The 26,952-nt window shown below is 41.9% G+C and overlaps 1 protein-coding gene across 1 annotated transcript in view; it reads left to right on the top strand.

Moving 5' to 3' along the window:
• The first annotated feature begins 445 nt into the window (after positions 1–445).
• The window catches only part of THBS4 (thrombospondin 4), a 59,710-nt gene continuing 33,203 nt past the window's right edge, over positions 446–26,952 (top strand). The window contains exons 1-9 of the mRNA XM_073344118.1: positions 446–533; positions 4,644–4,844; positions 9,628–9,875; positions 11,009–11,114; positions 15,989–16,071; positions 16,950–17,001; positions 19,130–19,302; positions 24,171–24,308; positions 26,093–26,170. Of these exons, the coding sequence (XP_073200219.1) occupies positions 446–533; positions 4,644–4,844; positions 9,628–9,875; positions 11,009–11,114; positions 15,989–16,071; positions 16,950–17,001; positions 19,130–19,302; positions 24,171–24,308; positions 26,093–26,170 (1,167 nt within the window). The remainder of the gene's footprint in view (positions 534–4,643; positions 4,845–9,627; positions 9,876–11,008; positions 11,115–15,988; positions 16,072–16,949; positions 17,002–19,129; positions 19,303–24,170; positions 24,309–26,092; positions 26,171–26,952) is intronic.

Here is a 26,952-nt window from a genome sequence, read left to right as displayed (position 1 = left end):
CCTGAGCCGATCTCCCTGCGCCTGCCTCTGTGTTTCTCGGGGCAACTCTTTGTGTCTGTCTGCCTCTAAGGCGGCTTGTCCCGCACAAGCCAGCGGCTTCACCCCCTGCCTCTCGCCCTCCTCCTTCCTCTGCCTGGTCTAGGGGAAAGCACCCTGCGGCCAATGGACTGGCAGCCTCCCGAAGTTCCGCCCTCCTTCCCCGCACGGGGAGCAGGTCCCCGGGTTAAACAGCCCCTGTCTGGGCTGCCGAGCTTGAGTGAGCGATTGTCCCTGCAGAGCCTCGGAGCAAGAGCCGCCAGCCCCGAGCCGCGCTCCATGCCCCTCTCTGCATAGGGGACAGCTCCCCGCATCCTTCTCCTCTTCCCCCAAGGCGCGGCAGGAGCCGAGAAGCGGCGCTGAGCCGGGGAAGGGGTCTGGGCTACTCTCTCCCACCACTGCACTGACCATGATGAGCAAGCGGCAAGTCACCGTCCTGCTCTTGCAAGTTCTCCTGCAGTTTAGCCCGGGCTCTGGCGCCCAGCCTGCCCCGCAAGGTAAGGGGCAGCTACCCTTCGGCCGCCGGACGCGCGAAGGGGCTGGGATAGGAATAGGTGGGGCACTTTCCCAGCTGACTCGCCAGTGGTCGCTGAGTATTTATTCTGCTGAGGTGCATTGTCATGCTAGACAGCAGGTGTCTTGACTGGAAACATACGGCAGTGATAGAAACCGAGGATCCCCCCTCGCAAAGATGGCTAGATTGAATGCAAATAAATCTCCTTGAGGTCATTATTTAACCCGTGAAAGGGGCACAGCAGAACAATGTTTCATTCAGAGACATTGGAATTAAAGCGGATTAACTGACTAGGGAAGCACCAGGGTCTCAAACTTTTAAACACTTTCCTTTTTCCAGAGTATGATTGCCACTCATTTCTCCACTGTCAATGCAGCTTTCATTCTGGTGCATCCCCACTGGAGGACTGGGCGAGCTTGGCACACAGATCCAGGAATGTGGATGCTCTCACACCTGGAAGTTCTTGTTGTTCCTAACCTGCATTATGATGCAATCTCATCAGTAGGTGCTCTTTTCTTGGGCCCAGAAGTGGTACTTCATTGTCTTCAGCTGCTCTGTGAACACCACCAACAGCCTTGAACTGTTTTTCACTATGTTCCTTAGCAAACTATCCTTGAAGAAATCCTCATGTCTCCTGTTGTTGCAGTACTTCCTGCGAGTCTGCAAATACGGGAGAAACATGTGTCCTGTATTTGCAGCATTCATGAGAACAGTGCAGAGCTTTGTGGGCTCCATGCTTCTGTCAGAGATGGCAGATACTTTGCTGGTCTACTGCCTTGGACAGGAGCCCTTTTTTTGCTGGTCTCCTCCCTGATACCCTCAATAGCTTCCCTCATTGCCTTCATTCTCCCAAGCTCCTTTCTCCGCTAAGAACTTCACAACCTCTCTTCTAGAAATCGCAGATGCACAATTAGTCTTAACATTTTTGTGCTGGCCTCCAAAACAATATTTTGTCACTCTCTTCAAATGTAATTGATCCCCCTCCAATGTTATCACGCTGCACTGTACAGGTCCATCCTAAGGAATTTGGAAAGAGTTGGTAAGATGATTCTTGGGATATGCTGCAAACTTAACTGACTCATTTAAAAAAAGAATGAAAGAACAAAAGAGTGTAGGTGTTTGTGGGCATACTGGCTGCATGAATGAGATCTGCTGCGTGTTCCTTTCAGTTCTAGCAATTTGCTCATGTAAGTTTGTTTTCAAGTCTGCCGTTCCAAGGAAACGGGCTAGAAGATTACTTTTCTTAAAATGAAAGTGTGATTCTCTTTTACATTTCTTTTTGTTCCTTCCAACCAGATCATGGCCTTGCTGGGGCCCCAAAGCTGGCTTTGTCCAGAGAACACTGCTGTAGGACATACCTGTAGGAGGGTAGACGCTTGTCCTAGCTAATAACTGTTGCTAGCAAATGAGTGCCTCACACCAGGGATGGATTTGATCACAGTGATACATCTGCATTGAAGTCAATGGATGTTCATCTTAATTCATCCCAGATACTTGGATTTGGTGCCTATTTCTAAAAGAATCCCATTGGTGCTAAGAAGTTGTGCTTTATTAGAACCCAAACAATTCAAATATATCTTTTAAACATAAAAATGCTTATTAAAGGGCATTTAGCCTGAGTAAAGACTTCAGGAGCAGGCCTGAAGTGATCAAACATGTACAGAATCTCTAAATACTTCATAAATATCCTAATGTAATATATTAATTTATCAGCATTTAAGTCAGATTTAGTTTTAAATGTCTGAATAAATTCAAGCTTAATTAATCTCATAAGAAATTAGCAAATATAAAATATGTTCTTAACACAAAGCTATTTACTAATATATGCCCTTTTCAATAACTGGTTTAGCATTTAACACGCCTAGAAGATTTCTATTTTATGCCAATGTTATAACTTAGAAGATTTAGCTGCATATTTTGGGTGGTTATTACCTGCACGGGTTTGCTGTATGAAGTAGTGAGTTGTCCTTCTGTCTTTGATTGGGGCTATGAGGCTGCTTTCTATGGGCCAAATGTGAAGAGGTGTCAATCCCTCCTCCACCATATCACTGATCTCAGTAGAAGTGAGGGCTCAATCCTTCTTGGTTGCCCTGTGTATATAATGAAATTGTTTATGGATATAAATTAAATGCTGTCGATGGTATTTGGCTAGGTGGCTCTCAGACATTCATTTCTCTGGTATTCAACAATAAATCTTGGGTACATTTAGGTCCTGGTCCTTCTTTTGTAGTGTACCACAACACCTAGTAAAATCAGTGGGAGACTGAGGTGCATAAGAATCAGGCCATTAAATTGTAGAATATTGGTGCAACTTTCAATTGGTTTATAAGAAATTAAGGCCGCCTATAAGGGGAGAACCTCCTTCTTTCCTCATTCTGTGGGGGAATTCCCTTTGCATCCAAATGCAATGGGGAGCGATTCTGCCCTCTAACCCAGCTGGTATCCTGAGACTTGCATAGAATTTGGGAGCATAGAACTTGGGAGCACCATGGAATCCCAGTGCCTCCTTACAGCTGAGGTGTTTTCATGTGATCCTGGAGGAAGCTGTGTTCCCATGTGGTCCCTTCTGTTGGCTGCCCTGGAGACAACTGCTGCCCCGGGTGTAGGGAAAAGTGCATTCAGTGGAATGGGTCAAATTCATTATACAGAGCGGTCACTTTGAAAAAATATTGTGAACTGAGTCAAAATTGTTGTAGCTGAGGGACAGAGTTATAGGAGATGAGGCCAGGCAGAGCAGGCCTACCTGACCCTGACCATTTCAGCCCAAACTATATATTATAACCTTGGGAAACTGAGGCAGAGCATACCACAGAGCTGCTGTTACCTTTTTTTCTGTGTACCCCATCTTCCACCACCATTGAGTTCCACCAGTTTTTGTCTTCATGTTAGTGAGGGTGGGGTAATATAGCCCAAACATGATAAAGCTATTAAAAGGGCATACCATATGTACAGCATTGTGACTAAATAAACAGAATTACCACAAGTTTACTCAAGTGGTTCCTTTGTAATTAGTTCTTATAGGAAGGAGATAGGAAATATGCAATTTTAATAATATTTGGTTTATATCTGAGATGTGCAAGATTTCTAGTAGCATTGTTGATTTGGTTTGGAGGCATTTAATTAACTTTTTCCTTCCCATCTCTATTTATTACTCAAAAAGCAGTAATAATTAACCAGCATAGTGAAAGAACACTATTTCATCAACAGAAAAGTGTGCCTTTGTTCCAATTCTGTCCTAGAAAAATGTATTCAAAGATTTGGAAATATTGAGAAAAGCACGATTTGATATATGGGTTAAAAAGGAAAAAGTGAGAGAGATTCTATGCTTCTAACTATGTCAGACTATCAGAAAAAGGTCTATATGCATTCTTTAAAAGTTAAAGAGAATTCAAGTAGATTTCATTATGTCACTCCTTTTAGTTTCTTAATCTATACCTTCAGATGTGCCTTGATTTGGTATACTATGAAGAGAATGTGGGTCTTATTTACATAAAATGTCTTTTAGCTTTCTGGAAAGTCAGCAAAGAAAGCAGTCATTTATATCATATTAGATATCTGCCTATGTAGACTATATTAACTGAAACCAAAATATTTGTACCATACAGTACAGTGCACTGAAAATCTTTTACATGCATATTTTGACTTTAGATCTTGGACTTGATTGAAGCATGAATGACAGTGTCTGAATTTATAAAAACAACAGTGGGTTAAGAGATTTCTATTAAAAAGATGAATTTTAGAAACCTGCATTAAAAGATTTTAATAATTTGAATTGAAAAATAGAGTAAAGGATGCTAGTATTTGAGCAGTAATAAACAATGCTTGCTAACAATTGATGCTAAACAAAATAAGTGACAACAAAGGCTATAAAAAGTCTGATGTCGTGAGTGAAAGATTGCTTCATATATTCTAGCTGCCGTTCAGAGAGAATTTGGATTAATTGCTAAAATATCCCCATGACAACAAAGAATAGTTTCTATCCCCCAAAGAGAAGTCATTGTGGGATATTAGATGAAGTTCTCCTGGGTCATTATTGTACTATAATTTGATATGCAGTTTACCTACCAACGTCCCAAATCATTTTATTTTACAGTTTTTGATCTTCTTTCATCTCCCAGCCAGAGGCTGGTAAACTTTCTACAACAAGTGCTTGCTGATCCTACATTGAATGAAGTATATGTGCTCTCAACATTCAAATTGCAGACAAAGAGTACAGCCACCGTATTTGGCTTGTATTCTTCAGATGACAACAGCAAGTATTTTGAATTTACAGTGGTGGGGCGATTGAATAAAGGTAAGTCATTTGACTCCAACCCCCTTATTTTATGGATCTACAATTATTGACATGTCTGCAGTGGTCTTTACAAACAATGTTATTTGCAGCTACTCTTTTGTTGTTTATTTCACTCCTCATCACCTGCTCATTCTACTGCTCAGGAAGATATAAAATGTTAGCAACATTCTCACCTCCCCTTTTATGCTTCCGTGCACAGCACTGATACTACCCTGATGCCGACTAGGCGCAGCATGCTGAGAAAATCAGCTGGGGTCTCTACTTTCTACCAGCCAGCTTGCTACACGCAAGTGCTGCATGGCTCCTAAAGAAACATGTAAAATTATTTTTCTTTCTTTTTCCCCTGGGACAATAACTGCTTCTTATTACTAGGGAATGTGACAGACGCACGCACATGCTGCCTCATGCATATGAAAGAAGGGTACTTGTGCTGTGGACCTGAAGTTTAGATTTGACTGTGCAAGACAAACATTCCTAGCACTTATAGAATCTTTCAGGCGATGGAGAATGTTTGTTCTCCGTTTATTGGAATCAGTTAATTAAGAGGCACCGTCCAGACTTGAGCAAAGTTAAAATTTCTCAACAAATATATTTCTAAGCTAGATGTAGGAAAATTCTCCCACTCACTTAAAAAAAACAACTTATTTTTTAATTAGAAAATACAGAGGTGCATACAGAGAAAACCCTTAAAACCAAAGGTCTGGTCCTGTAGCTCCAGAAAACTGCTCCTGAAGTCAATGAGTAAGAACTGCACAATCAGGCACAGTGTATATACACACACGCACGCACGTGCACACACACATACTTTTTGTTGAAAAAAATAAGTCACACTTCTGTCTAATTTGCAAGAACTTTTGCATGCCTTCAGATCTTTCTTGGTATGAATTATGAAACAGACTTTTTGAGCTTTATAGACAATGTTTAAATTGTTCCCTGGCGGTTCTTAATATGTTTCTATTGCACACAGGGAACACAAAGAGTGAGTTACCTTCTCGTCTTTACAGATGATCCCTCTGTGTCAGGATTGAGGGATATTGATGGGCAGTGTGGAGAAGCTTGCACTGTCACTACTCATTTCCTTTTGGACTCTTGAATACGTAGAGAACTTCAGTCTACAAGGCTGCCACTCTAGCACCATTATATGATACATTCAGATTTAAGATTAGTTAAAGAGACAGAGCTTCCTCAGTAGGGCTTTCCATTGAGATCTATTCCCCTCATTATTTTTGTGTGGTTTGCCTACGATATGCACATGTATAATTAGTTAACATTTATCAAATGCTTTGAAAATATCCACTGTGCAGTACAATAGGTGTGGACAGTAGGTTAGAATGCTCATTGGAGTGGGGCTTTTCACTACAGCTCATCTTAGTTAGATGATTGCATGGAATCTGGGGATGATTTGGCATCCTTTTGAGTGTAAATATAGTATTATTTCAAGACTTTTTTGTTATGCACATTGTGGGCCCAGATGGCAAATGGACACCTAAACAAGATGAAGTGAGCTGTAGCTCACGAAACCTTATGCTCAAATAAATTTGTTAGTCTCTTAGGTGCCACAAGTACTCCTTTTCTTTTTGCGTATACAGACTAACATGGCTGCTACTCTTAAACAAGATGTGAAATCTAAACATTTGTACTTCAGAATATAGGGGCATAATATTTCCACTGATGCACCAAGTGTTGATCTAAACAACCTGAAGCAGGAGTTAGTTATGTGTGACTATGCGCTGTTTGAAAACTGGGGTCCAGATGTTTTGCACACATTCTGGTTTTGTTTTTGTGGATTCTACCGTAAATACATTAATGCCCATGTGAGGGTTTACAGCAGAATAATTGGACATGGCTTCCCCGCAACCTGGATTTGCTAAGTCTACACTAAAGTCTTATTTATACCAGAAATGTGCACTGGTTTAACTAATTCAATCTAGTTAAACTGCTGTAGACTTCTAATGTCATTGTACAGTAACTGGTTTAAATCTTGCTTCTATCAAATTACTGTAAGTCAGTCTTACTGATGCAAGATATTTTGATAGAAGCAAGAGGTGAACCATTTTAAGTGTATCTACGTTAGGGGTTTGCACCTATTTAAGTAGGTCGATTTTTTTTTTAGTTTAATCTAATTAAACTGGTGCATTTTTCATAGACAAAAGCTAAAATAGTCCTACAGACTTCTCATGCTCACTGTCTAATAAGGGCACTTGGAGAAAAACTGTTCTCACATAATAGAATTACCTCTTTTACAGCAATGTTTCTTTTAAAATCTAAATAAATACAACTGATATAGCTTAACAGCTCTGTGAGCCACAATCTATTACTATGCTGCATCTGTAGTTTCACTGAAAATGCTCTAAGCTCAAACCATTTTATTGGCTTTCAGGGGCCAGAATGACAGTGAATATGTTTTTTAGACAATGCAAGTAACTGAACTCTTCACTAGCTGCAGGTTGGCTGTGTGAAGTGTTCTGGCGGTGGGAGGGTACTTGCAGGATCACAGGTGGTTTAAGTGTAACTGGGACTGTGGTCCATCAAAAATTTGCCCTCATCTTCTTCAACAGACTGTTCCAGCCCCCTCGACAGACCTTTGGCTTTGGCCCAATAACGAGTCCTTGGATCTTCCTCTCAAGCCAGACAGTTCAGCTGTCCTAAAGCTATCCTGGCAGGTGGCCAGCAATCAGTTGTGTGCTCCACCACTGTCCTCTGGTTTCTCACTCTGACTGACTCACTGCTGTGTTCGGTCATTCTGACTGCAGGGCCCAGTTCCAAGGATCCTGCTTTAATATACCCCCATGCACGTAGAAGTCACATAAGTAAATGCCTGCAACATAGAGTTGGCAAGTGAAACTCAGCGTTTGCCAGCAAGCAGACTCGCTTTTTGTCAAGTTACTGATGACCCCATGTAATTCTAAGGAAATCTCATGTCTGGTTGTTTTTGTACCTAAACAATGGTTAAAATAATTGAGTCATTGATTCTAACTGCTGAGATTTCCAGAAAGGATATATAAACTAAAGATAGAAGGGGCCACACTTTGGTATAAATCAGAAGTGACTTAATCAGATTCATTGGAATTACTGTGGATTTATACTGGTAAAACAGAGCAAAAGGTGGTTTTTTATATTAAAGAAATTACCAAAAGAAATTATATCAATGCATCAATGTAGTGTCCAAAGAAAATTCTGACGAAGTTCAGAACACATAGGAAGCACAGAGTCATTAATAGTATAAAAAGAATAGTGGAAATCCCAAACCTTAGAATAAATCACAACTAGAGGGGTCATCGTAACTGCCTACAAGTATCCAAAGAGTTTAAACACCAGTCTCCTGTTTCTTCAATTCTAGAGGGTTGTAACCATAAATATATCATACATAATATGTACCAAGTAGCTTTACATTCAGGGAGCATTTTTGTAGTTTTCCCTGCACCCTACCTACAGACCTTCTGCCTCTCACACACAGACTCATTGGGTAACTTATAGATTTCTCATTCCCAAGAGCAGTAAAATGTGGAGTCTGGACACTAGCTAGGAAGGATGTTCCAGCAGCTTTTACCCCATTAAAAAGGAGCTGCAATTAAAAAAAAAAAATCCTCCAAACACTTTTATAAGATTCCAAAAGAGGAAGGAAGTACATTGTTTATATATGTATTTAGCCTTGATTTTAAACAAAATTTGAGACAGTTACCATCCCCTTGAGATGCCGAGGAGTCCAAGTTTGCAGGTATCTGGATTTCTTAGCAAGAGCGAGTGATACCACAAAAAAAGGGCCAGATTCCAAAAACGTTACTTAAGCTAAGGCAATGGGATCTTGGAAAGTAACTGTATGAGCTGTAGATGTGTTCTCCCTGCTGCTATTATGGATCTCCACATATGCTTAGCTAGGTTGCCCCCCATAAGAGATTGTGGACAGAGGAAGGTTTCGCAGGTAACCATGGGGATAAGTGCTGAGTGGCATCGAGGAGGTGTTTCATTCTCGCTTGCAGATTCAGTTTCCTTAGGGGATATATTTTTCTTTTCCAACTTTACTCATTTTTTAAATTTTTTTTCAATATAGTAATTTAGTTAATAACAAGAGTGTCTTTGTGTGAAGTGCAGTCTATCCTGGGGGCCAGGTGAATTCATCAGGTAAGCCAGGTGCTTGACAACTCTTCATCAGGAAGCATTAAAAGAAGAGAGATTTTAGTACTCTGTTTGGGTTCTCTTCTGTGTTACTTTTTGTATTCATTTTCTGTTCATCATGGTGAAAGACAGATCAAGAAATAGAATCAAGTAAAAATTAGCAGTGTATTTGACTACACAAGTGTTAGCATCTTTTGCAAAGATGTTATTACTGAAACTTACACTCTATCTATGCATTTCTGCTCCAGAATAACTTTTAGGATGTCGACTAGAATTCTGCCATACTATTAATTGCAGATTGCCAGTTAAATGCTGTACCACTGTTAATGTGTATTTTATTAGATTATGCCCTCTTATGATGCCATCTGCTCCATCATTTGAGTCATTTAAAATGAGCCTGAACAAAGCACTGGAGAATGATCTGTAGGCAACAATACTGTACCTATGAGTTTTCTTCCATCTGCACTTCCTGCAATTCTATGTCAAATTTATTGTCCCTGCTTATATTTGCATATGGGATACATTTGTCAAAACTGAAATGATTAACTGAACCAGAGCAGTGAGAAGTATCCACAGTGACCTTCCAGTCGCCAGCCACTGAGATTATCAGGACACGCCTCACGTTTTGTGTTACCATCCTATAGTCATGTTGTGTATTTTCTACTAGTCATCCTGCGTTACGTGAAGAATGATGGGAAGTTAAACTCTGTGATGTTCAGCAACACCCAGCTGGCTGATGGGAAGCGCCATACAGTCCTTTTGAGGCTGAGTGGTCTGCAGCGGGGATCCATCACAGCGGAGTTATATCTGGACTGCGTGCAGGTGGATGCCATTCAAGGTCTACCTAAAGCTTTTTCAGGTCTATACCACAGCTCAGAGTCTGTGGAAATTCGCACCCTAGCTAAAAAGGCACAGGTAAGTATGAAAACTTAAGGGCAGGTGGGGCAATTAGAAAGAGGGTGCATTGGCAGTGAGAAGGTTTTCCAGTAATCTGTAAAATGAATGGAAAATAGGGTGGCTTCTCTAGATACAGAGTGAAATCCAGGCTGCACTGAAGTCAATGAGAATTTTGCCATTGATTGCAAAGGGAATGGGATTTCCCCAGTTTACAATCTAATATAATCAAGATGTTTTAGTCTAGGTATTACTTGAAGGTCAGATTATTTGTAAATTGTCACCTACAGCAAAAATGAAAGCTCTAAGTAGCTTCCTACAGATTTTTAGGTAGGAACAATACATAGACTGCATGTATGCTCAATGTGCATGCGTACAAGAAATATGCAGTTTGACTCTTCCATCTCTAATGACTGTGATTCAGAAATGGAAGGAATAGGAGGAAACTACACTGGCAATGATCTGGAGTCAAAATCCCAGCTATGTGATTATAACCTTGCTATCCACTTCTGCCTGGGCTATTCCAAGCAGGGGGGCTGACATTTTTTGCTGTGATTTCCATATCAACAGTCCTAGGAAAGCAGTATCTTTCAGGAACACAGCACAAACATCTTCCATCATTGCAACTAGTTGTATGCAAAAAATTCTTAACAAAATGGAAAGCTAGTCAAAAACTGAGTGTTTGCTCCTCATTTTATTACAAACTTGAAAAGGAGCCCATTTCTATGACACAAAATGGTAAGGTACCCATATATTTTTTTGGAGTGAACATGATTTTGTTTTCAAGCAAAAAATGTCTTTGCACTGAAATCACAGAATTTTTTGGTATTGTTGTTATAGCAATATCTATTGCTGAAATTCGTTGAATGAAATCATGTGATTCAAAATGGCAAAAAACCAAACCTGTGTGAAAATCTGCGAAACCAAAATGTGGGGTTTTGCCCAGCTCATTGCAATGTATTCTGTCAAAAGGACTTTATGGAATGGCCAAAGTAGTGAGGAGGTACAGTAGCGTGGCCATTAAGCCCCGCCCATCCAACATGGGTTTAGAGCTATGCATACATCAGTTAAAAAGCTTGCCCCATTTCAAGATTGCATGCTTGTTTCTTTGTTGTGCTGGAGATGGATGCTGTGAATTTCTCTGATTGCTCCAGGACACTTTGGATGAGCTGAAGCTGGTAGTGAAAGGCTCACTTTCCCAAGTAGCAAGTCTGCAAGATTGCTTCCTTCAGCAGATTGAGCCTGCTGCTCAGAACACAGGTAAATAAGTTACAATACCCTGCCTCCATAAGTTATCCTGAGGAACCAATTACGGTGTATTTTATAAACCTGAAGAAACCATTCAAATTAATGAGGGCAACCAGATAGAATCATGGCCATGATGACATCATGTACATTTTTTTTTAAATGTCACAGGATGGAGGGGAACACAGTCACAGATGCATGTAACAAAGCAACAAGTCACTGACAGTTTTGGGAGAGTCAGTGGTGCTGGGAAAGGGCTTTTCTTGTTTGAAGGGGTACAAGCCAATCCAACTGCTCTTTAGCTCAGGCTCTCACCCAGCTGGTGAGATAGTTCTGCTTAAAGCAGAGGCTCTAATTGTTTTGGATTTTGAAACAGATTTATTTTTACATGTAACGTGGTTCCTGGTTATTGAGTTGTCATGGGTAGGGAGAAGCAAAATGGGTAAGGGCTGCTGTGATTGCTCTCCTAGACAGTAAGAGGGGAAGGAGTAGACAGGGCAGAGCAAAGTGGTTTAGTGACAAACTGACTGTTTTCATAGTGTCTGGGGGTAGGGAGGAGAAGAACAGGTTAATGTTGTGCATACAAGATGTCAACATTACATAAGACACTGAAGCCAATAGGGCCAGTTTAAGACTAAAAATATCCTTGTAAATGAAAATACAGGATCTGTGACAAACCCTCTTTCCCCTGCCACCTCCTGGCAAAACCACAGCCTTAATCATTTTAATGAGGATTGATTTAATATAGTTGTGAGACAGGGTACATCATTTTTACACAAGAGTACCCTGTCTGGAAAACAAGAATTCTGTTTCACTAAAGTTTTCAAGGTTTAAAAAGTTGTTTTTGTCCTGCAGTGGAACTAAGGTGACCACACAGCAAGTGTAAAAAATTGGGATGGAGGTGTGGGGGTAATAGGCACCTATATAAGACAAAGCCCCAAATAGTGGGACTGTCCTTATAAAATTGGGATATCTGGTCACCCTAAGTACACCAGAGAGAGACCCTTGAATAGCTTAGAGCCTGGTGGTTGGGGCATTGCCCTCAGATGTCCTGCTCCAAAGCAGAGACTTGAATCTGGATCGCCCACACCCTAGGTGAGTGCCTAACCATCAAGCTGTTGGCTATTCTGGGATGGAAGTGCTCTCATTTTGACCAGAAATTCCATCATGGACCTGAGAACCTTCCTGATGAAAATTTCATCAAAATTGAAACTTTTAGAGGAAAGGTATCTGTTTCCACAAATCAGCATTTTCTGATGGAGGGACAAAAAAATTCATTGAAAAATTCCTGACCAGCTATTTGTATGTGTGTTAGAGCTTCATAATGATTAAGTAAAAGTCAGGGACTGGTTGTGGACAATGAACAAAAATTCATGGAAGCCCACAACCAGTACCTAACTTTTACTAAAAATACGAAGGGGGTGGGAAGGGATGACTAACAGTGGGAGCGCTGCCGGAGGGGGACCATGAGGGCTGCTGGTCCACTGGCCCCAGGGTCTAGCTGCCTGCGGCTGCTCTGGCAGCCCTGGGGCCAACCACGGCAGCTGCTCCAGCCATGCTGCTGCTCTTGCGGCAGGGGCTGACCCAAACCGCCCCTCCACTCCTGCTGCTTCAGCCCTGGGGATGCTGCTCCGGCAGCCCTGGGTACTGGCTGCTAACCACTGCTCAAGCATCCCTGGGCCTAATCGCTGCTCTGGCCCTGCCACTGCAGAAGTCATGGAGGTCCCCAAAAGTCATGGAATCCATGACTTCCATGACAGAATTGTACCCTTAATAATGATGACTGGAGACGCTTTGCTTTTAGCTTCAGATGTCCCCTGTTGCAGGTCTCCATTTCCATGATACTTTATATTTTTGTTTAGATGTACAAGTCTTGAGAGGTTTAGTACTAAAGGTTCCTTCTTCTTTCCCCTAAATTGGCATGCACTTACAGATACATCAGGAAATTAATTCAGCACTGTCACTTGTAAAGACACAAAACTCAGTGAGCAAGATTTCCAAACTGAGGCCTTGCATTATTCCCTTTTGGAAATATTTCTATAATTTTTGTTCACTAATTAATAACTTAAGGGTGAAACCCTTTCCTATTTGGTAGTTAGATGTGGCCTTTTATGAGACCTGGATGAGCATTTTGTGCTGGCCTCCAATTTCAATCACCTACTCACTTTCAAATGGAATTCATATAATATTAAATGCAAAAAACCTATGTTAATATAATATCTTCATAATTAAAATCATGAAAAGAAGAGATGCAAATGTTCCAACAGCAATATTAACTCAGCTGGATTGCACATCCTGTATGTTTCACTGTGTATCTTTTACAACAATAATGTATCAAGTGAATGCACTACATTTAGCCAGAATAAACAGGAATGGAAATGCTTAGCCATCCATGGGTATAGGATCCATGTATTTTAGGAGAGGCTCATTTAAGTTGAGCTGTACATGGGAGTGGTGGAGAGTCTGGGAGATAAAGAACTGTCAGTCGTCTTGATAGCCTGCCCTAGGACTCCTTACTCAGATGCCAGCAGCATCCCTTTGAGACCCTCCTTAGCTGGCCAGGAGACTTGAGCAATGCTGATGTGAGATGGGAATATAGTGATCCTGGGTAGGGGCTGGATGTGTAAGTTTTGGGCCCTGTCATTGTGGACAGAAATATAAAGCAAAACGTAGATTTTTACAGTAGACAAAACCAGGGTGAGGCATTTAACAACAACCTGGCTGGTTTAGTTTGCTTTAGGGTTTTTGGCTGACACAGAACTGGGCTAGTAGATCCATGTAGTTTCATACCTATTGGCCACACCTGGCATGCCCCAGCTCCCTCCTGGAACAAGCTGCCATGGGACACTGCTTGTGCCATGTGCTTGCTGAACAACCGTGTTAACAGCTTCTCTGAAGCTTGGTTTTTGCAGTGGAGCTTTGATAATTCTCCTATGTTTAGGACCTACTACAACTGCAGAATGGGGGCAGGATTTGGCTTTAAATGTAGAAGAAAAAATGTTACAGGAAGCATTTTTGGTGCATGCAAATTTAGATATCTGGGCATTTCAAAACCATCCTGTACAATTCACAGCACTAAAAGCCATTAGTCCACCTTTAAACCTAAAGGTTTAAAAGTCTACAAAAATTAAGTGTTCACACCTGATCTGTTTTTGATTTAGAGGCTGGCAACAAAGCAGCCTCTGAAACCATAAGAATTTTACATTTTTTGCAGATCTCAATCAATAATGGCTAAACCAATTCTTTGTAAAGAAAAGTTACTACATCTGGCCTGACAGCTTGCAAGCCAAGTTCCACACTTAAGTATTTTTGAAATGGCCAAGATATTAAGTCTCCCAAAAAAATAAAAGTTGGGACTGAACTGATGTAGCAGTTCCAGGTTACCTCAGCGTCTTTTATTATTTTGATGAGAAAAATCTGAAATGAAGAAAAGCCAGTATCTTTCAAATTGGTCAAGTCCCCTGAGCATGCCGGATCAGACCAGAAATGCTTTGAAGTACAAAACAATTTAGTAAACATTAATAAGACCAATTTCCATATAAGCATTCAATACTGCAGCAAATAAAGTATATGTAAACTCACATATAGCAACTATATATTTAACAATTTCAAAATACTCTACCTGCTTAGAATGCAAAAATATCAATACATATCTTGTGAATTTTGCAGATATCTAGATTTAAATTAACAAAGGAGTAAATTAATTAGCGCTTGATTGAATAACCTTGTGTGAGAGTTATATACAGACACACAGTGAGATGGGTCAGAAAGCCCTAATTTGGAGATACTAAGTGTTTCACCTCTCATCAGTTCAAATCCAGGCCAGATGGGTAGTGACTAGTTGTTGATACTATTTGATGGCTTTAGGGTGCCCTGAAGTTAAAGTAACCATGTGTCTTGGTTTTGCCATAAGAGGCCTGGCTTTTCATATGATATCCTGGCGTCCCCCAAACTTATTTCTGGACACCTGAAATGTCTTCAATTTTAATTTAGACTATCAAAATTTATATATATAATATATAATAATAACAAAATATATATTCAAGATGTACTGCTCTACTGAGCAGAATTTGATCTATGTCTACCAGGAACAAACAGTCCCAGGGAACTAGCTTTCAGTGTGATGAACAGTGTGCAGAGTGGAAAGAAAAGTCAAATGAATGTAGATACTGTCAAATCTGTTCTTTGACTCACAGTGAATGTTATTGACATGTCCAGTGCATTATGATAAACTCATTCAGAACATTCAGTAAAGGGAAAAAGTCCTCCACTCTGAGACGTATGCACATGCTGCTGCTAAGTCAGAAATGGGCAGTAGTGGTATCAGCACACATTTCTTTTGCATGGCTATTTTTTGACCCTAAAAACCACCACCACAGAAGTGTCTCCTTTTTATTTTGAAAATATGGTCACCTTGCCTGAGATTAGTCATCTCAGCCTGGTTCCTAGTGGAGCCAGCAACACAGCTAGTTCTAACTGGTGTACTTGTTGACAGTATCAGCAAAGAGTCCAGACATTGAATGGGCCTGGAGCTATAACTGTCCTCTAACTCTTGAAGATGGTTCTCCCACCATGTTGCACCAATGTGGAGAAGTTTGCATTTCCTCTGCCTTTGCTGTCCCTGTTGTGTGGCTAAAAAGGAGTTCAATCTTCAGTGCTTTGAATCCAGTATTTCTGAAGAATATTGAGTTCACACAGATGCTTTCCTAAAAATTAAAGCTATTGCATTTCCATTGTGTTCCCTCCCTACTGATGCTAAGATATTATGAGTTATCTGCTCTAGCTCATCCTCTAAGATGGTTTCAGTTCAGACTTCAGTGCTGATCTTGGCAAATGAACAAAAAGCTACTAACGTTGTGCATGACTTCTCATTTTTGTTGTCCCTACAGATGATTTTAATAGGCAATTCATGGGTCACATGATGCAAATGAACCAAATACTAGGAGATGTGAAAGACCTTCTCAGACAGCAGGTACTGTATGAGGCTTTCAGCACGAATACCTCAAATCCAGATTAGAGCACGGCTTCGTGCAGCTTTAGGGCAGAATTTACCTAAGTGTGATGCTCCTGTACAAAGCTTTCTGTCTGCGCAGTGGGAATGAAATGACCCTGTAGGGGACCTACACATTCGGGCATGTTGTGGAGGGGCCACTAGAGGTGGGGCAGGAGATGGCCCACTTATATAGCTCCATTCACCAGAAACCCCTCCATTCAGAGTGCAGAAGAGCTGTAGCTACTATTCTAGCCCATTGGCTAGCTAGATAAAGGTAGTCTTGCACATGAAAAGGAAACTAATTGCACTATTTGCCTCACTGGTGTGAAGTCGCTAGTGTTTTACTGATTTGCTAAATATCTTTTACTAACTATGGGCCTGATTCTGCAAACACTTTCTACTGCACTTAGGCCCCAGTTCAGCAAAGCATTTAGGCATATGCTTAAGTCTACCTCTATTCAGCAAAGTGCTCAAGCACATGCTGAACTGTAGGCACATGCTTAAGTCCCATTTAAGTCAATGGGATCTAAACACATGCCTAAAGTTAAGCACCTACTAAGTGCTTTGCTGAATAGGGATGGACTAAATTGTGGCCATAAATCTTACCACCATGAGTAGCCCTATGGAAGTCAATGTACAATCTGTGTAGAGTAGTTCTCTACAGAAGATGATAGGACTACTCATGCTAAGTAGCACCATGCTTGGGAGTAAGCATTTGCAAAATCAGACCCTGTCATTATAAGGTACTTTGTGAATGTTTAGTGATTTTATTAACGTCTAGACAAGATATAATGCTGCTATGGGCAGCCAGGCACAAGTTAGTCACCCAACTAATACATATTTTCTGTACCCTAAAGATCAAGGAAACAACTTTTTTGAGAAATACTATAGCAGAATGCCAGGCATGTGGTAAGTATTCCTGTATTTTCTATAAAATTAAGAGAGGACCACATAAGATTTGCAATTGTTTTAAAACAATCCTCATTGGATTGCCACGATTTGATTTATAGGAAGTATTGAAAAACAAGCCTATTCTTCTGGGCTCTAGGCATCTTTGACTTAAGTTAAAAATAGATTCCTATTGGGGTAAAGCCTAAAGCTTCCGCTCCCCCCAAAACCAGAAAATAACCAGTCAAAACCAAGCAATACTCTACCTCATCCAAAACAAGCAGCCCTCATCATGCCCCTACCCCAGGAGCTTAGCCTTTTAGCATGCCAGGAAGGTACTTGCATTCAGACTATTTCAGACCAAGAGTCAATTCAGTTCTAGTGGAGAGCCCATCAAAGATTATCCTGATAGCAGTTCCCTCTCTTTTCAAGTGATGGTGTTCCAGCACCTTTGGTGACCACTGTTCTAACGGTATTTCGTGCGGGGAGAGATGGAGGGAATCCCCAGTAGGAAGGTCAAAACTTACTATGTATGTAGTATTATTGTAGCTGTGTTGGCCCCAGGATATTAGAGAGACAAAGTAGGTGAGGTAAAGATATTACCTCACCCACCTTATCTTTCTAAAACCTACTATGTGCACCTCAGCACCTCAGATTCTACCTGCGTGCAGATCGTGGACCACCGGTGCCACATGGTCCCTGGGAGATACACTGCTTAATATGAAAAAAGAAAAGGAGGACTTGTGGCACCTTAGAGACTAACCAATTTATTTGAGCATAAGCTTTCGTGAGCTACAGCTCACTTCATCGGATGCATACTGTGGAAAGTTTAGAAGATCTTATTATATACACACAAAGCATGAAAAAATACCTCCTCCCACCCCACTCTCCTGCTGGTAATAGCTTATCTAAAGTGACCACTCTCCTTACAATGTGAACTCTGAAAACTCTGAAAACTGCTTAATATGCATGTTGTTAAGAACCTTAGTAGAATAGATGAACAAACAAACAGCCACTTTCGGCGCCAGCTCGCATTGCCAGGCTGATTTAGGGAATCTATACGAACCTTGCATTGAAGTAGTCTAATCCTGAGGTGACACAGGTATACGTACAGTAGCAAGGTCTGTATTCAAAATAAATGGGCAATCTCCTGGCCAAACAGAGAGAATTATAAAAGCCTTTCTGAAGAATCCTGGGAATTCTAGCTGGGAATAGCTAGAATTCATAGCTGGGAATCCAACAGTTCCCCTAAATGCCAACTCTTTTACCAGCAGAGGACACCCCCCCTTATTCAGAGGAGTAGGAATAATTGTTGCCAGATCTTCCAGTAGCTTCTTCCACACTATCAGCCCCCCACTGAATCTCACCTTGATTAAGCTTCAGCTAGCTTAGTTTTCAAACATGTGAGACACAGACTAGAGCCACAGGAAGTTTCTTTAAAACCTGCACTGTGTTAATCAGCTGAAGGGATAAATTATATGCATTGGTACCATTCTGGCACCTGTCTCGTTCTCCCAGATTTGTCCTTTCCCACTCTGGTCAGTCTCTCAGTACATGAAACAATGTTCTGGATACTCTGTCACATATTCAATATGCTGCCACTTGCTGCCTCCTCCCTCCCCTTTTTTCACTCCTCGTAAATTCTCCTCTCTCTGAGGTGAAATAATAGCTCTGTTTTTTACACTGAGGGCAGCATTGCTGATTTAGCCAGAGTAATAGCTCACCTTGTCTTTCCAATAGTACCATCAACCTATAATCCCTCTGGGACCTGTTCCCCATTTGTCCTTGTTAGGTCACTCTAAGCTGCACTTATTGCTTTGCTCTGGCCAACATCAGAAGTTATAAATTTATAAATCTGCTCTGGGACTAACTCAGCAGAAAGACATTCATATCCCTGTGACATATACAACATAGCCTTAACCTCCACTATTCTGCAGGTTCTTGATCAGTTCCCAAACAAAAGTCTCCTCAATCACAGTCCAAGAAGTTGCTACTTCCGCAGACCAGCCAACGTAAAGGATATTTATGATGCAGAAACACAATCCCACTGCTGAGCAGTGGATTAAGTATCTCCTAGAACACTTGCCAATTGAAATGCATGATGGATATTTCCTTGAATCACTAAAACTGCTGTTCTTTCTACTCAAAGGTTTGGGAGCTACAAACTTTCCAACTCTGCCCACACTGCCCCCTAAACCCAAATGCGAAGCCAACTCCTGTTCCAGGGGGGTCAGGTGCACAGAGACAGCAGATGGATTTCAGTGTGGGCCCTGTCCCGAAGGGTTCACAGGAAATGGAGTTACATGCTCAGATATTGATGAGGTAAAATATTGACTTGTAAAAAGAAAAAAATCCCAACTCATTTCTCACATAAAGGGCTGCTGACTCTTGCTTTCTGCACCATTCACTAACTGGCTGCACCCTGAATATTAATAAATCCTGGGCCAAGTTCTCCACTCCATTACACCAGAGGTATGTTGCCATGACTCCATTGTTGTCAGTGAAGTTACATGGGTGAAAATTTGGAGTTATACTGTGGTGACTCAAGACTACTGTATTTATTTTTCAAGTATCTGCAGTATGTATTTTCATTTTACTCCTCTCTGAATGTTACATTGAAAGGGCAGAGCTATTGACACAGTTATTGGGATTCCACAAAAAGATTAAATTTCATCAGTTATGGGGCAGAACTGCAGAAGCACTTCCTGTCGATGTGGATTTTATTTCTCTGAATTTCAGTGCTCATAAAAAGTTTCAGTTTAACAGCCTTGAAGACTGAAGTCAGTTTATTCACAAAATTGGCCAGATTTTCAATTCAGCTGTAAAGGTCAATTGCAAAGGAATAAACATTGGGATGGTGCCCTTTCTTGCTTCTTTATGATGTATAAAGAAAACCTAAAAGGATTATTTTTATATTTTTGTGGGAGGGAGAGTGGTTCTACATTAGAAAGTCAGGTTTTGTTCACCATTGAAGACTTGAGAATTAACAGATTAATGACATCTGAAAAACCAAGGAAATGAAACCTGATTAATCGAAAGAGGAAGTAAGAATTATTCAGAAGTGTTTTAAAAAAAAAAAAAAAAAAAACCCCACCATCCACCACCCACACTTCCTTGGTCCTAATTTTCCACTTCTTTATACTGATTGCTGTTGGGAAAAAATATGGTGTAATGGAGCGGAGAATCAGGTTCTTTGTATTTTGGTTGGCTGCAGCACTTACTTAACTCAGAACAGTTTGGTGGGAGGGGAGCTTCCTTTGTTAAAAATTCAGCACTCCCACTCCCTTTCAACTGAGGGCTGAAAAAGCTCCCAACCCACATTTTCAAAAAGCCACTCAATAAAAAAAGCACTCAATATTCCTGATATTTTGAAGGGGGAAATAAAATTGTACACCTTCTTTGTACATCATAAAGAAGCATAAAAAAAGGCACAAACATTTACTTTTCAGGCAATATTTAACAGGCTTCTGTTTTTATACCTGCAGATTTATGTCTGCAGTTATTTGCAGACTGTCTAGTCACTTAGAGGGTATTTCTACACTGCATTGTAAACCCTCTGTGGGACCCAGGCTTGTGGACTCGGTGTTTCCAAGACCACACTTGAGCATCCACACTGCATGGTAAACCTGGGCTTACAAATGCTGGGCCTGGGTTTCACAGCTATTCCTAATGCATCTATACTGCACTACACAGAGCTACTGACTCAAATCTGTAGTCTGAGCTGCGTCCACACTGCAAAACAGCGGTGTTTGGACCCGAGTCACAGTAGGACTCGGGCTCCCACCCACCCCACTAGCAGTGTCCAAGGACCTGGGTTCTGAGTATTTGCTGACCAAGTCAGACTGGTTTGTGTGCAGACAGAATGGGGCTTGGTCTGCAGTGTAGACATACCCATGGGGAGCTGCAACTGTGATTCCCAGCACAGGTGGATGGACTCTGCGAGCTCTGCTTAAGCTAGCACGCTAAAAATAACAGTGTGGCTGTTGGGCACTGGTGATTGCTTGGGCTAGCTGCCTGAGCCCCCTGTTGAGTGGGCTTGGACTTGGGAGGCTAGCCTGAGCCGCCCCCCCGTGCAGTAATGCTCATGTTGCTATTTTTAGTGCGAGGCTGTCTGTCTACCTGCACTGGGAATCTCCCCACCCAACTGCAGCGTAGACATAGGCTTAAGTGTTTAATCTGCAGGTGTACATCATAGCGTCTAAGCACCTCCCAAGTAATTAAAAATAGAAATAACAATCTCTCTTTCTTCCTCCACAGCCAGCAGGAGAAATAGCTTGAGTATTTGATAGTTGTTTTGATTGCTGGTTGATGTTGTGTGTGCAAGTCAGAGAGAGAAGGTGCATGAGTCTATTTGTGTCCATTTATTAAAAGAATCTTATAGAGGGAAAACTAAGTTGAAGAAATTGAATGTATGTTCCAGTTACCTCATTTGTGGGTAGAGTCAGGTGCTTAAACATCACATGAATTGTGCCTACTGTTATGTCAAGCACAAAAATGGAGGTCTGGGTTTGTAAATCTGGTCCAATAGGCATAGCACAAACAGCTTCCTCACACTTGCTACTCTGACTCAGTCCACACCTGGATGGACCTTGTCCTTACCTATGGTAGGTGTGCAAGGGAACTTCAGTCTCCAGATCCTTCCCTGCCCTGGTGATTTTAAGCAAAAATCCTGTTACTACCAGTGGAGCAGCTCTACCAATTGTGGGAGGACTAATCCAGACTGGTCGCTAGTGTGTTCAACACGAGTGGTTCAGGCTTGCTTTGAACATGGTCAGATCACACAGTGTTAAAAACATAGGCACTAGTGCCCCACCATGGTGGAGCTGAGTTAGTGTCAGAAACAGTGGTGAAATTTTTGCCAAAAAGATATAGAACAGACACACGCCATGCCCATTCAGACCTTCACCTTTATGCTGATAGGGCCAATAAATTGCCAATCAATGTGGGACTTTTTCTTTACAAGAGCACGTCTGTTAAAAACTGGAATAATGCCTACAACTCATCTCACATAGGCCATCAAATGATAACTTTTGTTGGGCTAAATTAGGGTGGCCACCTTTTCAAAATGCAAAAATGGGACAAATACAGGAGCCCCACCCCCTGCTCCTCCTCTTCCCCAAGGCCCCGCCCTCTGGTCAGGCCGGAAGCTGGAACCAGGCATTGGTAAGAACCGCCCAGGAAGCCCAAGCTACTGTGGGGAGCCCTGGACCCTCTACTTCAGCAGTCCCCAAACTTTTCACGGTTGTGCTCCCCCCATCCCTGTCTGCACCAACCCCGCCAGAGCCGGAGCTGGAAGCAGGGCTACTGCTGGGGGTGGGGCCAGAGCAGAGCTGGGGGCCAACCGGGGCTGGGTGGTGATCACTTCCTGCACCCCATGGGGCTGGCCTGGGCCCTGCCACCCCCAGCCCCCAAACATTCCTCCTCGCACCCCACAGTTTGGGAACCGCTGCTCTACCAGCCCTGGGTGGGGGGCTGTGGTGCCCAAGAGCAGCCCTTGGCCCATGTCCCCACCCCCTCAGGGCACACCACCCTGGGTAGGTGAAGGATCTGGGACTCTGGGGTTCCCCACAGCAGCCCGGGCTCCCTGGGCAGCTCTTACTACTGCTTGGCTCTGGCTTCTGGCCTGACTAGCGGGTGGGGCCTCAGTATAAGAGAAGGTTCAGGGGATGGGACCACAGAGGGGGCAGGACTAAGCCGCCCCACTGGGAAGAATCTGGCACTGCCCTTGAGTAGGCGCAGAGTGGTGCTGCAGGGAATCCAGGACAAATGCTGTTCCAGACTCATTCAGCCTGGTCCTGGGACTTGAAATGTACATTTTGGGACTGTCCCACCCAGTTAGGGATGGGTTGTCACACTAGGCTAAATGTGGGGTGCATTTGAACCAGTGGAATGCTCTCTATGGCCTTACCCACACCCAAACTGTCTAGTTGTCCAGGAAGGACACTTTACAGAGGGAGACACAATGATACGTTAACTGCTTCTGCATATCATGAAACCAGGGCATTTAAATAGGAGTTTTGTATTCAATAACTGTTAAAAAGGAATCTAGAATTCCAACTGGGAGCCATTCTCATCCCTGTCTGAGCCTTGAGACTGTTAGGCCTCTCTAGTAAGGCCTCTCTAGTAAGGCCTCTCTAGTAAGGCCAGGAGGAAGCGTTGCTGATTTGTTTGGGGATGTACCGCACAACCTTAAAATATTGTCTTAATATGTATTTTGAACTGCATGTCTCTTCTATAAATAATGACATTGTTTGAGCTCCCTCTACTGGCTAAAAAGAAATCTACTTTTACAAATCCGGAGCTACATTGGACCTAATGAGCAAGATGTCTGTCTTACATTTAAATTCACATTGCAGATTATGCTTTTATAAAATCTTTTATTCTATTAGGCTCCAAAGCATGATTTATTTCTCCCAATTTTGTGTTTAGTAGTCTGTTACAATATATATATATATAATGTTTATATGTTGATTACTTCTTAACCTACCTTCAGTGAACATGGAGAACAATTGATTGCCATCCTCATTATAACAGCCCTTAACATATTTGAAGACTGTCCCTTTGAGTCTTCTTTTTTCAAGACTAAACATGCCTAGTTTCTTTAACCTTTCCTCATAACTCAGTTTTCTAACCTTTTATCATTTTCATTGTTCTCCTCTGGTCTCTCTCCAGTTTGTCCACATCTTTTCTAAAGTGTGGTGCCTATCTAGAGAGTTGAAAAATGAACATATTCAGGATTTGTCTGCCAATTAACAAATGGTGTTAGTATTTGACATATACTGGACAGGGGCAGGACTGCAACAGGGCATCTGACATTTTAATTAATTCATTTTCAGGTTACGTTTTCCCCCCTGTATTATATCAAATACAAACAACAGCAAAATGCTGCTATTTATATGTGCATTGAATACAGGTGGACAGTCATTCCCCAGTGATCTAATGACTGCTGCTATTACAGGGCTTTCTATTTCGGTCATGTCCATTCAAGTGGTACTTGGTCAGACTTCAGCAGGAGTTGAACCCATACAACTGAGGGGAGAGTTGAGCTCATGGTTTGAGACTTCTAGGACAACTATACAATTCAATATTATTTAAGTACCGCTTTAAAAGGCCATGTTTTGGAATCTGAGATCAACAGAATGTTATCGACTCACTGATGCAGGTTCAATGATTCATTTGTGTCTTTTTAGTGCCGCTATAGCCCGTGCTTCCCTGGGGTGCGCTGTGTGAACATTGTTCCAGGCTTCAGATGTGAGGCTTGCCCCCCAGGATACACAGGACAGACAGTTCAGGGGGTGGGGATCAATACTGCCAAGAACAATAAGCAGGTGAGTGGCAGCCAGACACACCGCCATCTCCGGTGTGAGAGGCTGGTTTGATATCACTTCTGCTTTCCAAATACAGTTTAAAACAAAACTATTAAACATTCTAATTATTTTTCATTCAATAAAATTACACGTGTTTTGGGCAGCCCAGCAGAGTGTAGCGTTATTGAATAGATGGCTACATCATTTTGTCCCTGACTTTAACAGCCATAACAACAGGTTAATGTGGGGTGAAGGAGAGACAGGAGAAAGCCTTACCTAATGGGAAACATCCTGTAGGATTTGATAGAAAATGCCAAATTTTCTGTAGGTCCATATGATATCTTGTAAAAGAGATTTATTTTCCTTCTGTAGATTTCTATAGGATGGTTCATAAAACTTACAGTAAAGTTGGCATCTTTCGTACAACTCTATAGACCAGATTCTGAGCTGAGTCCTGAGTGTTACTATAGTGGCAGCTATACCACACATGGGCTCCCCTAGGTTCGGAGAGACTTCAGTTGGCCAGATCTGCCAGGTTCATAGCTGCTTCGCATTCCTATACGAATACAGCCCTATAGGTTTTAGTGTAATTTCTATAGAACCCTACTGGTTAAGACCCCGTTAAATTCTATAAGAGTTTCTCAGAAGTATCACAAACAGACTAAAAAAGCAACAGAGCATATAGGTGAGAAAATTTAGTAATTGATTCTTCCACATTGTACATAGTAATATGTTATGTTGATGTTACACTCATCAATGTATAGGAAATTTAACAGGGCATTAGTTTAGGACAGACTCTATGGCAGGAGTTCTCAAACTTCATTGCACCACGACCCCTTCTGACAACAAAAATTACTACACGACCCCAGGAGGGGGACCGAAGCCTGAGCCCCTTTCCCCACCCCCTCCGAGTCCCACTGCCCTGGAGGGGGGGGGCAAAGCCAAAGTCTGAGCCCACCACCTGGGTGGGGGGCCAAAGCCGAAGCCCAAGGGCTTCAGCCCTGGGCAGGGGACCTGTAACTTAAGCCCTGAAGCCCTCAGTTTTGGCTTTGGTCCTGGGCCCCGGCGAGTCTAAGCCAGTCCTGGCAACCCCATTAAAATGGGGTCGTGACCCACTTTGGGGACCCTCCCAACCCAGTTTGAGAACCGCTGCTCTATGCTGTTATAGGTGGCCATTTTGTTTGCAGTTGTTAAGAGACAGTCTGCTTTTCCATCACAGATAAAACACAAAATAAGTAATTTTAAAAGAAAAAGTTAATGCCACTCTATTTATAGGGCCAAATTAGATTTCCTCTGAGGCTGAGTTATGCTATAAAAAAAAAAAAAAAAAAAAAAAAAAAAGGAAGAAATGCGCTACCTCAGAAGCAATGCCAAAAGTCATTATGCAGATACAAGGTCCATTAACTGGGAAGAAGTTCTTTGTAATTAAACTGGCTCTAAAAATATTGGCTGTATTAAACCAAACAAAAATTGATTTAGCATCACAACACTTCTGTGTGGTAGGGAAGTACCACTACCCCTACCTTACAGACTGGGAACGGTGGCACAGAGAGGCCATGTCACTTGTTCGCAGTCACAAAGTCTGTAGTGGAGCAGGAATGTGAACCAGGTCTCCTGGGTCACAGGCCGGCATCCTAACCTTTGGACCCCCCTTCCTCCATTACTGATTTAGATTGAATGCCATATTGAACACGCTTGTTTATGTTTCTAAAGCCTTTGAAGGTGGTCAGTGGGTGATTTCCCTTCACACTTGGATCTAAGGTTCACTAGCTTTTAATTATAAACTCCTTATTTTGTTGTGCTAGGTCTGCTTGGATATTGATGAATGTAATAATGGCCAAAATGGAGGGTGCATTCCAAATTCCCACTGCATAAACACCATGGTAAGTACCCTTTCATTTACTGTTTTCAAAACTGATCATTTACATCAGGCTGTGATTTGGATCTGTGGTTCTGGCTTGAGATAACCTCTGTATTATATCTTTTGACTATCTAAACAAAAAGAATCCCATCTCCTCCCTAAAAGTTAAAACAACCAGTTTTTAATGAACAATTAGCATGGCTTCATGACAGGTTTCAGAGTTGCAGCCGTGTTACTCTGTATCCGCAAAAAGAAAAGGAGGACTTGTGGCACCATAGAGACAAACAAATTTATTTGAGCATAAGCTTTCGTGAGCTACAGCTCATCCTCTCCTCTTTACCCAGCAATGACAGCAGTCTTCCCTTCATCCCCTGCAGTTGCAGGGAGTTCTGGCAATTGTGCAAGTATTTGCGGTGGGGCATCATCTGAAAATATACATCTTCACTCCCCACTGGGTGTAGCTGCAACAAGACTGGAAGCCAGCAATTCCTCCTGGTACCCTGTAGATAGGGGCAGCCTCTCCATTTCTCTCTCTCTCTCAATCATCATAGTATATAGGGGAAGTCAGGGCAGAAGAGGAATGATACAGCTACCAAACAGTATAGGTGTTAAATGTAGCTGCTATATTACAGAAGAGTGAGCAGAGTGGAAGTAAAAGTGGAATGAGAGGAGTGAAAGGAGGAGAAAAGGCGTGGAAGCTCCTTTTAATACATTTTGGGCCTTTCACACCCCTTTAGCCTACTGCTAAATGCTGTTTCACTATGAGATGGTCTGCTGTGTATAGCTAAGTAAACTCACACAAAA

The sequence above is a fragment of the Lepidochelys kempii genome, chromosome 5 (genome assembly GCF_965140265.1).
Source record: "Lepidochelys kempii isolate rLepKem1 chromosome 5, rLepKem1.hap2, whole genome shotgun sequence".
In the NCBI taxonomy this organism is placed as follows: domain Eukaryota; kingdom Metazoa; phylum Chordata; order Testudines; family Cheloniidae; genus Lepidochelys; species Lepidochelys kempii.
The sequence above is the reverse complement of the archived record's forward strand: the minus strand, read 5'-3'. Positions and strand labels throughout refer to the sequence as shown.